We start from the raw sequence: 12,447 nt of genomic DNA, 5'->3' as shown, positions 1-12,447 counted from the left end.
ATCAACATTATATATATATAATGTTGATATATATAATATATAATGATATATATATATATCAACATAATATATATATATATATCAACATTATATACTGTATATATATATATATATAATGTGACTACTATATATATATGTATATATATATACATATATATAATGTGACTACTATATATATATATATATATATATAAGAAATAAATATTCTTTAATTCTTTTAATTCTTTAAATATATAAGAATATATATATATATATCGCCCCTTTTACATTTAAATCTGTATGTTAGAGCCTAGGCTAATTTACCAAACATAAATAGGCCTAAAAGTCTGCATCCTGTACAATTTTTGGAAACAACAAATAGAAAGTCCTTTGTGAAGAGTTAACTCAAATGAGTTCTTGGCTTTGGAAACCTTCAAATGTGGTTTTACTCAAAGCAGGCAATCTTTTTTTTTTAAGAGGCAATCCTCTAAGTTGCATATACGATCTTCGGGTTCAGCTATAGAGGTGCCCTTCATTTGCCTGTTTATAATGTGCTTTTTTTGCTGCACAATGTTTAAATAAAAAATCAATTTTCACTCATGTTAATTTATTTAATAAATATTGGCTCATTTTAAGCGAGTTGCTGTTATTACGTCTTGAATACAAATACTTTTATGCCCAATATTAACACAGGCACATTTGAGGGCAGCTATATAACCACTGGTCCTTCCCAACGTGTTGTTACCCAGGAAGAGTCTGGTGCTGACCTCCTCTGGTGGAGTTAGTGGTGTGTAACTCACATGTTTAGACCTGCTGAGCAGCATGCAGCGACACTAGCAGACATACTGTACGCAGCTCACAGAAGGTGGGTTTAGTCTACCTGTAGAGATGTCAGTAAACAGGTGTGTGTACCTGTTTTCTCGGCTTCAGCGCCACATGAGCAGCCGGACTGCTCGCCTCACCGCGGGCAGCTGTCATGCGTCCTCTGGCTCTGGTTTGTTACACAGACAACATCCGGCTGGTTCAGTGGTGTCCAGCAGGAATGTCTCATCCTCTAACAGCTCTTCTCCTAAACCCCCGGACACGTCTCTGTTTGTCCCCGTGTCTCTGAGGACAGACTCCTCTGCAGATGGAGGAGTGGGACTGGAGCTCACACAACCACTGGATAAAAGTGAGTAGAGCTACTTGTGTAAGTGAGCTGGAGGTGTGTGCACAACTTCACACTACCAGGTGATCATTAAGCTGTTTATGCTTTTCTTCTGTTGGCAAGGCTACCTGATATGACTCAAGTAGTTGTAATAGTAGAACTAGTAGTAGAAGTAGTACTAGTACACTAGTACTAGTAGTAGTAGAAGTACTACACTACTACTAGTAGTAGTAGTAGTAGAAGTAGTACTAGTAGTAGTAGTAGTAGTAGAAGTAGTATTAGTACACTAGTAGTAGTAGAAGTACTACTACTAGTAGAAGTAGTAGTAGTAGAAGTAGTACTAGTAGAAGTACTAGTAGTAGTAGTAGTGGAACTAGTAGTAGTATTAGTAGTAGTAGTAGAAGTACTACTACTACTAGTAGTAGAAGTAGAAGTAGTAGTAGTATTAGTACACTAGTACTAGTAGTAGTAGAAGTAGTAGAAGTACTACTACTAGTAGAAGTAGTAGTAGTAGTACACTACTAGTAGTAGTACTAGTAGAAGTAGTAGTAGTAGTAGTAGTATTAGTAGTAGTAGTAGAAGTACTACTAGAAGTAGAAGTAGTAGTAGTACACTAGTAGTAGTAGTAGTACACTAGTACTAGTAGTAGTAGAAGTAGTAGTAGTAGTACACTACTAGTAGTAGTACTAGTAGAAGTAGTAGTAGTATTAGTAGTAGTAGAAGTACTACTACTAGTAGAAGTAGTAGTAGTATTAGTACACTAGTAGTAGTAGAAGTAGTAGAAGTACTACTACTAGTAGAAGTAGTAGTAGTAGTAGTAGTACTAGTAGAAGTAGTAGTAGTAGTAGTATTAGAAGTACTACTACTACTAGAAGTAGAAGTAGTAGTAGTACACTAGTAGTAGTAGAAGTACTACTACTACTAGTAGTAGAAGTAGTAGTAGTATTAGTACACTAGTACTAGTAGTAGTAGAAGTACTACTACTAGTAGAAGTAGTAGTAGTACACTACTAGTAGTAGTACTAGTAGAAGTAGTAGAAGTAGTACTAGTAGAAGTAGTAGTAGTAGTAGTATTAGTAGTAGTAGAAGTACTACTACTACTAGAAGTAGTAGTAGTACACTAGTACTAGTAGAAGTACTACTACTAGCAGAAGTAGTGGTAGTACACTACTACTAGTAGTAGTAGTAGTAGTAGTAGTAGAAGTACTACTAGTAGTAGTAGTAGTAGAACTGGTAGTAGTAGTAGAAGTAGTAGTACACTAGTAGTAGTAGTAGTAGTAGTAGAACTAGTAGTAGTAGTAGAAGTAGTAGTAGTAGTAGTAGAACTAGTAGTAGTAGTAGTAGTAGTAGTAGTAGTAGTAGTAGTAGTAGAACTAGTAGTAGTAGTAGAAGTAGAACTAGTAGTAGTAGTAGAAGTAGTAGTACACTAGTAGTAGTAGTAGTAGTAGTAGTAGAAGTAGTAGTACACTAGTAGTAGAAGTAGTAGTAGTAGTAGTAGTAGTAGACATAAACATAAAAGTAATGTTCTGTGTGTTTCTCTGATTCAGGTGAACTTCTGAAAGTTGTGAACCGGTTTTATAAGAAGAAGGAGATGCAGAAGCTGGCGGCATCCCATGGCCTGGATGGTGAGAAATTCATTCACATATTTGTTTACAGATGTCAATATATAGACTTGCGTTGCTAGGCAACAGATTGGGTCCATGTTTACTTCCTGTCATCTGATGACATTCACATTAGGGCTGCAGATTATTTTCATTGTCGATTAATCTGTTGATTATTTTCTCGATTAATGGATTAGTTGTTTGGTCTATAAAATGTCAGAAAATGGTGAAAGATTTTGATCAGTGTTTCCCAAAGCCCAAGATGACATCCTCAAATGTCTTGTTTTGTCCACAACTCAAAGATATTCAGTTTACTGTCGTAGAGGAGAAAAGAAACCAGAAAATATTCACATTTAAAGGGACTGTTTGTAAGAATCAGAAATGCTTGTTAACAGCGACACCTGTGGCCGTTAAGTCAACGAAAGTCAGCGTCGGGCTCGCGCTTGTGCTCGCTCTAAATAGACAGTCGTCAAAGGTCAAGGTCACTGTGACCTCACGTCCATCTCACTCTTGTGAAAGCGTTATCTCAGGAACGCTTGGATGGAATTTTATTACATGATCTAGCACAAATGGTCAAATGGCAAATGTCTAATAGGATAAAATGATGAAGTGATGACATTTTGGACAGACATGGATTTAAACTGCAACTTGACTGGTTGGCGAAGGTATACAACCACGAGGTGGTAATTCTAGTTGTCATATGTGTGGCGTGTGAATGGTTGAATTAGAGGCAAATTGTAAAGCACTTTGGATAAAAGTTCTGTAGAAATGCAGACAATTTACTAAATTCTTAACCATATAATTTTAATGTAAAAACATGTATTCACATTGCGTAATATAGAAATTCAAAACATCAATTAATAGCCAATTTATCCTCACATACATGGGGAGAGAGAAAAGGAAAAGTTGAGACACACATTTCCTTTTTTTTTTTAAATAAAGCTGAAGGTACAGTTATTGCACTATATACCATACAGGTATAATCAGACTGTCCGGGCTCAACATCAGTGTCTACTAAGGTTATTTTAAGAACCTTCATGTCCCACATGTTGTAGTTGTTATGAAATTAATGTATGACACTTATTTGGCCTGATGAATGTTGTCATCAACCAGAGCACTTTTACTCTGGTTTAACAATACACTTTCATAGTAAAAATGAAGACTAATAAGCTCCAAATATTTTCAATTAAACAGAAAGTGAAGAGTTTCTATAAAACATGTTGGTCACACATTTGAGCCAATCGTCATCAGGGGCCGAGGTCCTGCTGTCTGTGGAGAGCAGCTGTGGCAGCTGGATACCCGCAGCTGTCTTGATCTTGTGAAGTTTTCGATGCTGATGTCAAAATGATGCGGACAGAAATCTACAGGCTTTGTATGGTGAGCCTTATGTGTCTTTTTGTGTGTGTACAGCTCGTCTGTTCCACCAGGCCTTCATTAGCTTCAGGAAGCATGTTCTGGAAGTGACATCACTCCCCGCCGATCTGCACATCATCCTCAGTGACATCTGCTCTGGAGCAGGTTTGTCGGTTTTTAATTAAACCTCAAGAGGAAGTTGTGTCAAGAGATAATATTAATTAATTTCAACCTTTAATTAACTCTAACCTCTGTTGTTCTGCAGGTCATGTTGATGACATCTACCCGTACTTTATGCGTCATTCCAAGCAAATCTTTCCTATGCTGGACTGTATGGATGACCTGAGAAAGATCTCAGACCTCAGAGTCCCTGCTAATTGGTACGTATTACAGAGGCCTGTATGTGCTGTTTATACATCTGATATTGAAGTTAACAGTCTGGTACCAGCAGTGGTTTTACTTCCACTATACTGGCTGTAGGTTTCAGTCACCATCTCCATTCATGTTTTATAACATGTACAATGTTACTTTGTGTTCATCAGGTACCCTGAGGCTCGTGCCATCCAGAGGAAGGTGATCTTCCATGCTGGTCCCACTAACAGTGGTAAGACCTACCAAGCCATCCAGCGCTACCTGGCTGCTAAGTCTGGAGTCTACTGTGGCCCCCTGAAACTACTGGCCCACGAGATCTTTGAGAAGACCAACAATGCCGTACGTATTTGTCTTCTTCTGTTATCTGTTTTGTTTAAAGGTTCTCTACACAATATCCAGAGCATTGATATAGCAGTAAACAGGTATTGTCTATGTAAAGATATAGAGGAGTAATGTCTACCTGAGCAGAGAATAAAGTCGTTCTCCCTCTGTGTATGCTGTAATCTGAGCTTCTCTGTGCTTTGTTGACATAGCCGGGCTGGCCACGCATGCTTCTAGTGCATATAAGTGCATGTGAGCGTGCCCCAATGACTAGCTCACGGCCGCCGCTCTGCACTGCGCTCATATGGCGGTTACAGCTGATAACGCTGTCCTGACTGACCACCCTCCTGTCCCCCCTCCCCCTGGGTTAACACTGTTAGCTCTGTCAGCAGTGTAGCCGTTGTTTTCACTGTTAGCACCGTTAGCTGTGAGCCACCAGTTCAGTCGTCATCATGTTGAGAGCCGTGCGGAGGCAATAGAAATGCTCCCAATCGTGCATTTAGCACCCTAAAGCGAAACCCTAGTGATTTTACACATCAGTCTTTTTACACCAATTTACTACTACATATGTGAAAAAGGAAAATCTGAGGAAGATAAATGTCTTTATCTCACTGTGTCTGTTGTGTCTTTTCTATTCCCCATTTCTATGTGCATTTTTAAGATCTTTTAACTCTTCCTCACCGTGCTGTTGATTATTGCCCCGTGTGTGTATTCGCAGGGTGTGCCATGTGACTTGGTTACTGGAGAGGAGAGGACCTTCATGGACCCGGATGGTCGAGCAGCTGGTCATGTGGCCTGTACCATTGAAATGTGCAGTGTCACCACACCTTGTGAGTAAACACAACACTTTTTTTTCCTTTTCAAATTGATTGATTGAAAAGTGGAGTCTCATCTCTTTTAATCTAAAAAAATAAGATGAAAGGAATCTGGCCTTTGTATGGGGAAAGTGTTTGAGTTGTGATTTGCAAAACCAGTTGTTCATTTGTTTGTTTTTCATGATATTTCAGGTAGCTACTAGCTCCTACATTTTAAGTCACTGGCACACTTATGCTTGATTTGTACTCCTGCAGCTGTGCGCCGATGGGTTCTGTGCCGGCTGGCGCGGGCCTCTCTTGCTTACGCCAGGCATACCTAGTACTGCGGCGGATTACTCGTAGCATGTAATTTGTTTTTGATTTGGACCCGCGATTTTCATTTATTTGATTTATTTGATTCAATAGTTCCATATAAGTTTGGCCCAACACAACTCCATGGCTGGAAAAAAATATGGAAGAGTTGGATGATGAGGAAGAGCTCCTGTGCCTAGAATTAATAAGGTTGTTGTTGTAAAGGATGTGAGGTAGTTGTCTGGACATGCCACCTCCTGCCTCTGATTCTGTTTGTGTTCTTTGATAAACAAGGAGTGTTTGTGTCACCTAGAATATTCAGCCCAGGTTTGTTTTATTTGTACGTCTGTCTTCAGATGAGGTGGCTGTAATCGATGAAGTTCAAATGATGAGAGATCCTTCCAGAGGCTGGGCCTGGACCAGAGCGCTGCTGGGTTTGTAACACACACTCAGAAACATACAGTCAATCACACACACACAAGACCTCCTACACTTCATGTCTCTCTATCTCATCCTGTGACTCATTTGGTCTAAGACTTAACTAACGAGCATCATCTAAAACGTTCTTTTACCATTCAGTTAATAAAGCTCATACTTAATATTCGCAATTGCAATAGTAACATTCATGATAATCAATAAAAGACTTTTCCGAATCTCTTGGACATTAATTTTTCAGGTTTTCGTCGTTATTTATTTTAAATGATGATGTTTCTAACTTTCAGGAGCTGACATCTTCTTTGTCTGTCTGTAGGTCTCTGTGCAGAGGAGATCCATGTATGCGGGGAACCTGCAGCCATAAACTTTATCAGAGAGCTGATGTACACCACCGGAGAGGAGGTGGAGGTGAGGCTGTAGTATGTAGTGCAGCAGGAAGAGAAGAGTGTCACTCATGTTATTCAATGTTTTATTAATCATTGTGTTTGGGTAACCACTCTCCATTCCTCTCTCTCTCTCTCTCTCTTAAGGTCAACACTTACGAGCGTTTAACTCCATTCACAATCTTGGATCAGGCTGTGGAGTCATTAGACAACTTGAGTGCAGGAGATTGCATCGTCTGCTTCAGTAAAAATGACATCTACTCCATAAGCAGACAGATTGAGATCAGAGGACTTGAATGTGCTGTCATTTATGGGAGTTTACCCCCAAGTGAGTGGTTCCTAGAAGGATGTATAGATAGATGTGTGTTTGTGTGTAAAGAAAAGACTCATTGGGCCTCATGTAGTAACATTCTCTTAAAGCGTATGCATTGAAACAAACATAAGACTATATGACTACTGTTACTTTTTACTGTTAAATAAACTTAACCAAAGTAATCGAGAAGCATCAAAGAGCAGTTTGTAAGCCACGCAATATCATCCAAAGGTTTTTATTGTCTTAATTAGGATCAGTGGGCCAATAGTATTTATTTAGCCCACAAAGTGAATAACCCAATCATTATAACTACTCTAAAACATATAATAATCTAAATTGATTATATGATATCCATGCATTTTATGTTCCTCAAATTTAACTTATCCTTGCATTGGACAAACATATTATGGACTGTGAAAGCTGTCTTTTTCTTATCTTAGTAAGAGAGCTCTCGAACATAACATTTTCTTTTGCAAGAGCAAAAATAAGAAAACATTGGTGAATCCCAGAAATCATTGTGTTCTAACAAAATAAGAACAAATTGTACATACGAACAAAAATAAGAGACAATTTGTTCATGTCTGGTTTCCTGCATGAGGCCCATTATATCAACCTGATCCTCAGTCCATATGAAGACTAAAGGTTAGCTGCAAAGATGAGGATGAAAAAAAAAATTCTACCCCTCTATGAATTTGTGTTTCCATCCATGAAGCGTCTGCATGTTTATAAAAGTAAGAGGTGGTCATGTGTGGAAAAAGTCAGTTCAATGGCTTCAGCTTGAACTTGACCGTTGTCCAAAAACATCATAAAAAGCAAAGAAAAGTAAAAATTTCTGTTGTGCATACTTATTTTACCAACCATTATTTGAGCTTTTACTTCTGTAAATAAGCCCCAGACTGTGTGACAGAGACCAAGCTCGGTTGTTGTGTGATTTACAGGCACCAAGCTGTCACAGGCCAAGAAGTTCAATGACCCTGATGACCCCTGCAACATACTGGTGGCTACAGATGCTATTGGCATGGGCCTTAACCTGTAAGTATCATCATGCACACTGTGTAACTATTATTAGTATTTTCCCTTTTTCTTTCAACAAATATCATCATCGCATATTCAACATACACCACTAGAAGCTGCTAAGGTCAGACGTTATTTAATCCTACACACCGGGGCTTTAAAAAGACTCTAATCTAATCATGTTTATCCATTTTTCTGCCTTTCTTCCCCTCTCTCTCTCTCCAGGAGTATAAAACGTGTCATCTTCAACAGTCTGGTAAAGCCTAATGTTAATGAGAAAGGGGAGAAACAAATGGAGACCATCAGTACATCACAAGCTCTGCAGATATCTGGCCGTGCAGGGAGGTCAGTCTCATTTTCACCCATATTATCCCCCTTCAAAAGACACAATATCAACAAGCAATTGTAGTTTCTGTCAAGTACATTTGTTAAACCTGTTATATCTCCCAGGTTCTCCTCCAAGTTTAAAGAGGGAGAAGTTACCACCATGCACAGAGATGATCTGCCTGTTCTGAAGGAAATACTCAGCCACTCCGTAGAGCCCATAGAGGTGATCATTTACACACACACACACACACACATTCTTAGGTAAACCCTGAAAAACCCAGCTTCACTGTGTATCCCATCAGTAGAACATGCTGCAAAAATGATGTTCCTGATGTTTATCTCTCCTCCTCTGTCTCAGACTGCAGGTCTCCATCCTACAGCAGAGCAGATAGAGATGTTTGCGTATCATCTACCTGACGCTACACTGTCAAACCTTGTTGTGAGTATACCCATCTATTCATTCTCCTACCTTCATTAAAGTTACTGTGAGGAACTTTTAACTGGTTATGAACAGTGATCTAAAAAAGCAACAGTGTGTGAGAAATTATTATTATGTTGAGTTGGAGAAGTGGGACAATATAACGGCCATGAGTGCTTTATACTCAGTGTCAAGTACACCTTGAGGTTGAAGGCTCAGGGCTGTTCATGAAGAGATGTACGTTGTCAGTAAGAATGCTAATAAGTGCCAAGAAAACGCTGTTTTATCGCTTACAGCCTCATTTTCTCATTCTGATACATTTTGTGACTCCTCTTTCCCTCCGTCTCTCTCTCTCTCGCAGGACATATTTGTCAGCCTGTCTCAGGTGGACGGTATGTATTTTGTCTGCAACATTGACGACTTCAAGTTTCTGGCTGATATGATTCAGCATATCCCGCTCAACCTGAGGTCACGCTACGTCTTCTGCACTGCTCCCATCAACAGAAAACAACCTTTTGTATGCACCTCCTTCCTAAAGGTAAGGATGAGCAGGAGTAAACATGGGAAGAAGGCAGGAAGGTTGGGTTGATGAACAGTAGCAGCACTGAGGGGAAAGTAAAACTATATAATATAAACTGCAGTGTCTGTGTTTATTGGGGTCAGACGGGGGTGACGTAGTGAAAGATCAAACAAAACATTTGATCTGTAATCATCAATCAGACATTTGTTTCTGTTTATCAGACAACAGAAACTGATTCAGTGTTGTAAAAAAATAAGATATCAAAAGGTCCAAAGAACGTACTTTACTTTTGCTCTCTCACTTTATGGCTATATCACACTGATAAAACGAGATTAGGTCCAGGATTAAATTACTGTCCTTAACAAGTGACCTTTCAGATGCAGGGTCAAGTTGTAACTTCTAATATTGGTGTTGTTAATGTGTGCAAAGAAAACTCTTTCTTGCTTATAGAGTGGTAAAGAAGCAATTGTGCTGCCATGATGACACTTTTTTATCTAAGTTTTATTGAGTCTGTCCTGTATGGCAACCTCAACCTGTCCAACAAAAACAGATTTAAGAGCTTTGTCAGAGTGGCAAGTAAAATTATTGGGGTAAGACAGGCCCAGTTTATTGACACCACTAACAGGTTCTCAGGAAGGCCAATGCCCTTCAGGGTTGTAGTTATCGCCATCAGGCCGGTGTTTCAGGGTGCCTGCAGGAAGGACAAAGAGGTTTAAGGCGTCCCTTTGTTCCAGTAGCCATTGGTCTGCTGAAATCTATCAAATGAACATTTTACTAGAGATTCACTCACCTATCATCTGTTGTTTATGCACTTTATGACCCATTGCTTCTGCACTTGCTTCTGAACTGGTGGGAAGTTCTTGTTCGGTCTGTTTTGTATTGTTTTGTTTTGTTTTCATGTGGACTGCTTGGCTTATCGTGACTGTACACCTAATTTCCCCTAGTGGGACAAATGCAGCTGAACTCATATCCTTTGTGTTATTGATGTAAATGCGCCACAAAATATTTCATTACTGTATTAATACAGTTATAATTGGTCATAGTTTTGGTGTTATATTTTTTTCTTAATTATGATCCTGTATTTGGATTAATATTACTGATACTGCTCAAGACGATGTTTCAACATATTTCCTTTCATTTGCTTCTTTGCACACCATCCTGTACTTACAGCTTTGTTGCACTGATTTGAATCTTGTTGTTTCTTTTGCAGTTTGCCCGTCAGTTCAGTCGAGACGAGCCCCTGACATTTGACTGGGTCTGTCGTCATGTCAACTGGCCTCTGTCTGCTCCCAAAAACATTAAAGACCTGGTTCACCTGGAAGCTGTTCACGATGTGTTGGATCTGTACCTCTGGTTAAGGTAACCTTATGTTTTTAATATTTCCACTTAGGGGTGGGTGATATGGCCAAAATCTTTTATCACTGTATATGTAATTTGATATCACGGTAACGGTATATATCACAATACTGTAATTGTTCTATAAATTCAATTAAGAAACAGTTTTAGATAACTGTACCATACTTCATCACATTTGAATAGTTTTAGTGCGAAATCACGTGAGAATAGCTACCATGGTGGAAACGGTATTGCCAAATCTCTACCGGTGGACACGTTTCTACTGGTGCACATTACATACCGTCATATCGCCCAACCCTACGCCAACTTCTACCTGTCATGTAAATGGGATTATTATGGTAAGTTGTTGTTTGACGTTCTCATCATGGTGCAGTGAATTTGACTTGACCTTGACTGATGAAACAAGACTTATTATTATCATCATATTTCCTCTTCTTTACATTAAAACATCATATTTTTGTCTCTGCAGCTACCGTTTCATGGACATGTTTCCAGACACAGCCTCCGTTCGGGAAAACCAGCGGGAACTTGATGATATCATTCAACAGGGCGTCCGAAATATCACCCGTCTCATCAGAGCCACCGACCCAACCGTCACGGACCCACTACAGACGCAGCAGGGCAGCAGGCGTGGACTGACAAGTGGGAATAGTGGAAGTGCCAGCGGTAATTATTTGACCAATAGTAGAGGTCAGAGAGGACAAAGAGGCTCAGGAGAGATGATGGACAGCTCTCTGGCCAGTCGCCTGGTGAGAGACGGGCTGTTGACTCCTGATTTGCTGCGGCAGCTGCAGAGGGAGTGGTCTAAAGATCATAAGCAGGAATCCACCAATCAGAGAGCACTCGATACAGAACATCCCAATGGCAACAACAACGCAGGGAAAAGAAAAAAGAAGAAGAAATGAAGAGGAAAACAATATTGTGTTGCTCGTTGTACGTGGTCAGTGATGTTTTCCATGGAGATGGGTAACTGATACAAGCCTCGGATAATATCTGGTGGTTTGTTTTAAATGAATCACGGTTTCCAGCCCCGGAGGGATCGTAAAAAGCTTTTAACTCGAGCCGTGAAAATCAAACCACCAAAATGTAGTTTGAACAAACACAAGAGCAGAGTTTGATTATGGTGATTTGATCTGGACTGAGATTTACACCTGAACACTAGGTCATTAAATGGTTTTCTTGTTATCTACTTGTTTTTACTGTGCTAAAAGCTCACATTGTTTTCACCCATTTCAATGGGAGCATAAAACAACTCACTGAACCCCCTTGGAAACTAATTTGTCAAATTAGCCCAACAACGAACTTTACTGACCTCACTTGGATTTGGCTTACAAGAAATAGACCCATTGTTGTGGATTATTGTGGGACGTCCTGCCTGAAGGGCCCGCAGTAGTAACTTAACTGACAAGTAACATGGTTTACCACAATGTTTCAGTGGAGAGTCACTCAGTGCTGTAACTGCTGTTGTCAAAGCATTGTGACCAGGAAACATGCACTGTGTGTGTGTTATGCAGGTCTAGAATCAGTCTGTGTTTATTTTGCTCAGTATACTCAAATGTAAATCCTCAGAGCAGCATCAGTATGTATCATTCTTGGTTGGGTGAAGACATTAGTCAATTAAAAATGTACTTAGTTTTAACAGTCTTGATTTCATGTTTATGTTGTATTATGCAGCTCACACCGGGGAGTAACAAAATACAAAACAGGGTTCCCACGTGACCTGGAAAACCTGGGAAACCAATTTTCCAGTCCTTGAAAACACATGGAAAAAGGTAAAACACCCGTTTAAAACAGTTGAATAAT

At 39.5% G+C, this 12,447-nt stretch overlaps 1 protein-coding gene across 1 annotated transcript; it reads left to right on the top strand.

The window, feature by feature from the left end:
• The first annotated feature begins 867 nt into the window (after positions 1-867).
• On the top strand, positions 868-12,288 carry supv3l1 (SUV3-like helicase). Its single transcript, XM_037755123.1, has 16 exons — positions 868-1,150; positions 2,673-2,750; positions 4,137-4,244; positions 4,345-4,459; positions 4,622-4,790; positions 5,491-5,602; positions 6,235-6,312; positions 6,630-6,721; positions 6,844-7,024; positions 7,948-8,041; positions 8,249-8,368; positions 8,474-8,573; positions 8,709-8,789; positions 9,130-9,306; positions 10,499-10,647; positions 11,114-12,288. The coding sequence occupies exons 1-16, from the start codon at positions 868-870 to the stop codon at positions 11,547-11,549; spliced, it is 2,373 nt and encodes a 790-aa protein (XP_037611051.1). The 3' UTR covers positions 11,550-12,288.
• The last annotated feature ends 159 nt before the right edge of the window (positions 12,289-12,447 follow it).

The sequence above is a fragment of the Sebastes umbrosus genome, chromosome 2 (assembly GCF_015220745.1).
Source record: "Sebastes umbrosus isolate fSebUmb1 chromosome 2, fSebUmb1.pri, whole genome shotgun sequence".
Lineage (NCBI taxonomy): Eukaryota > Metazoa > Chordata > Actinopteri > Perciformes > Sebastidae > Sebastes > Sebastes umbrosus.
This window is presented reverse-complemented; position numbering and strand designations above follow the sequence as displayed.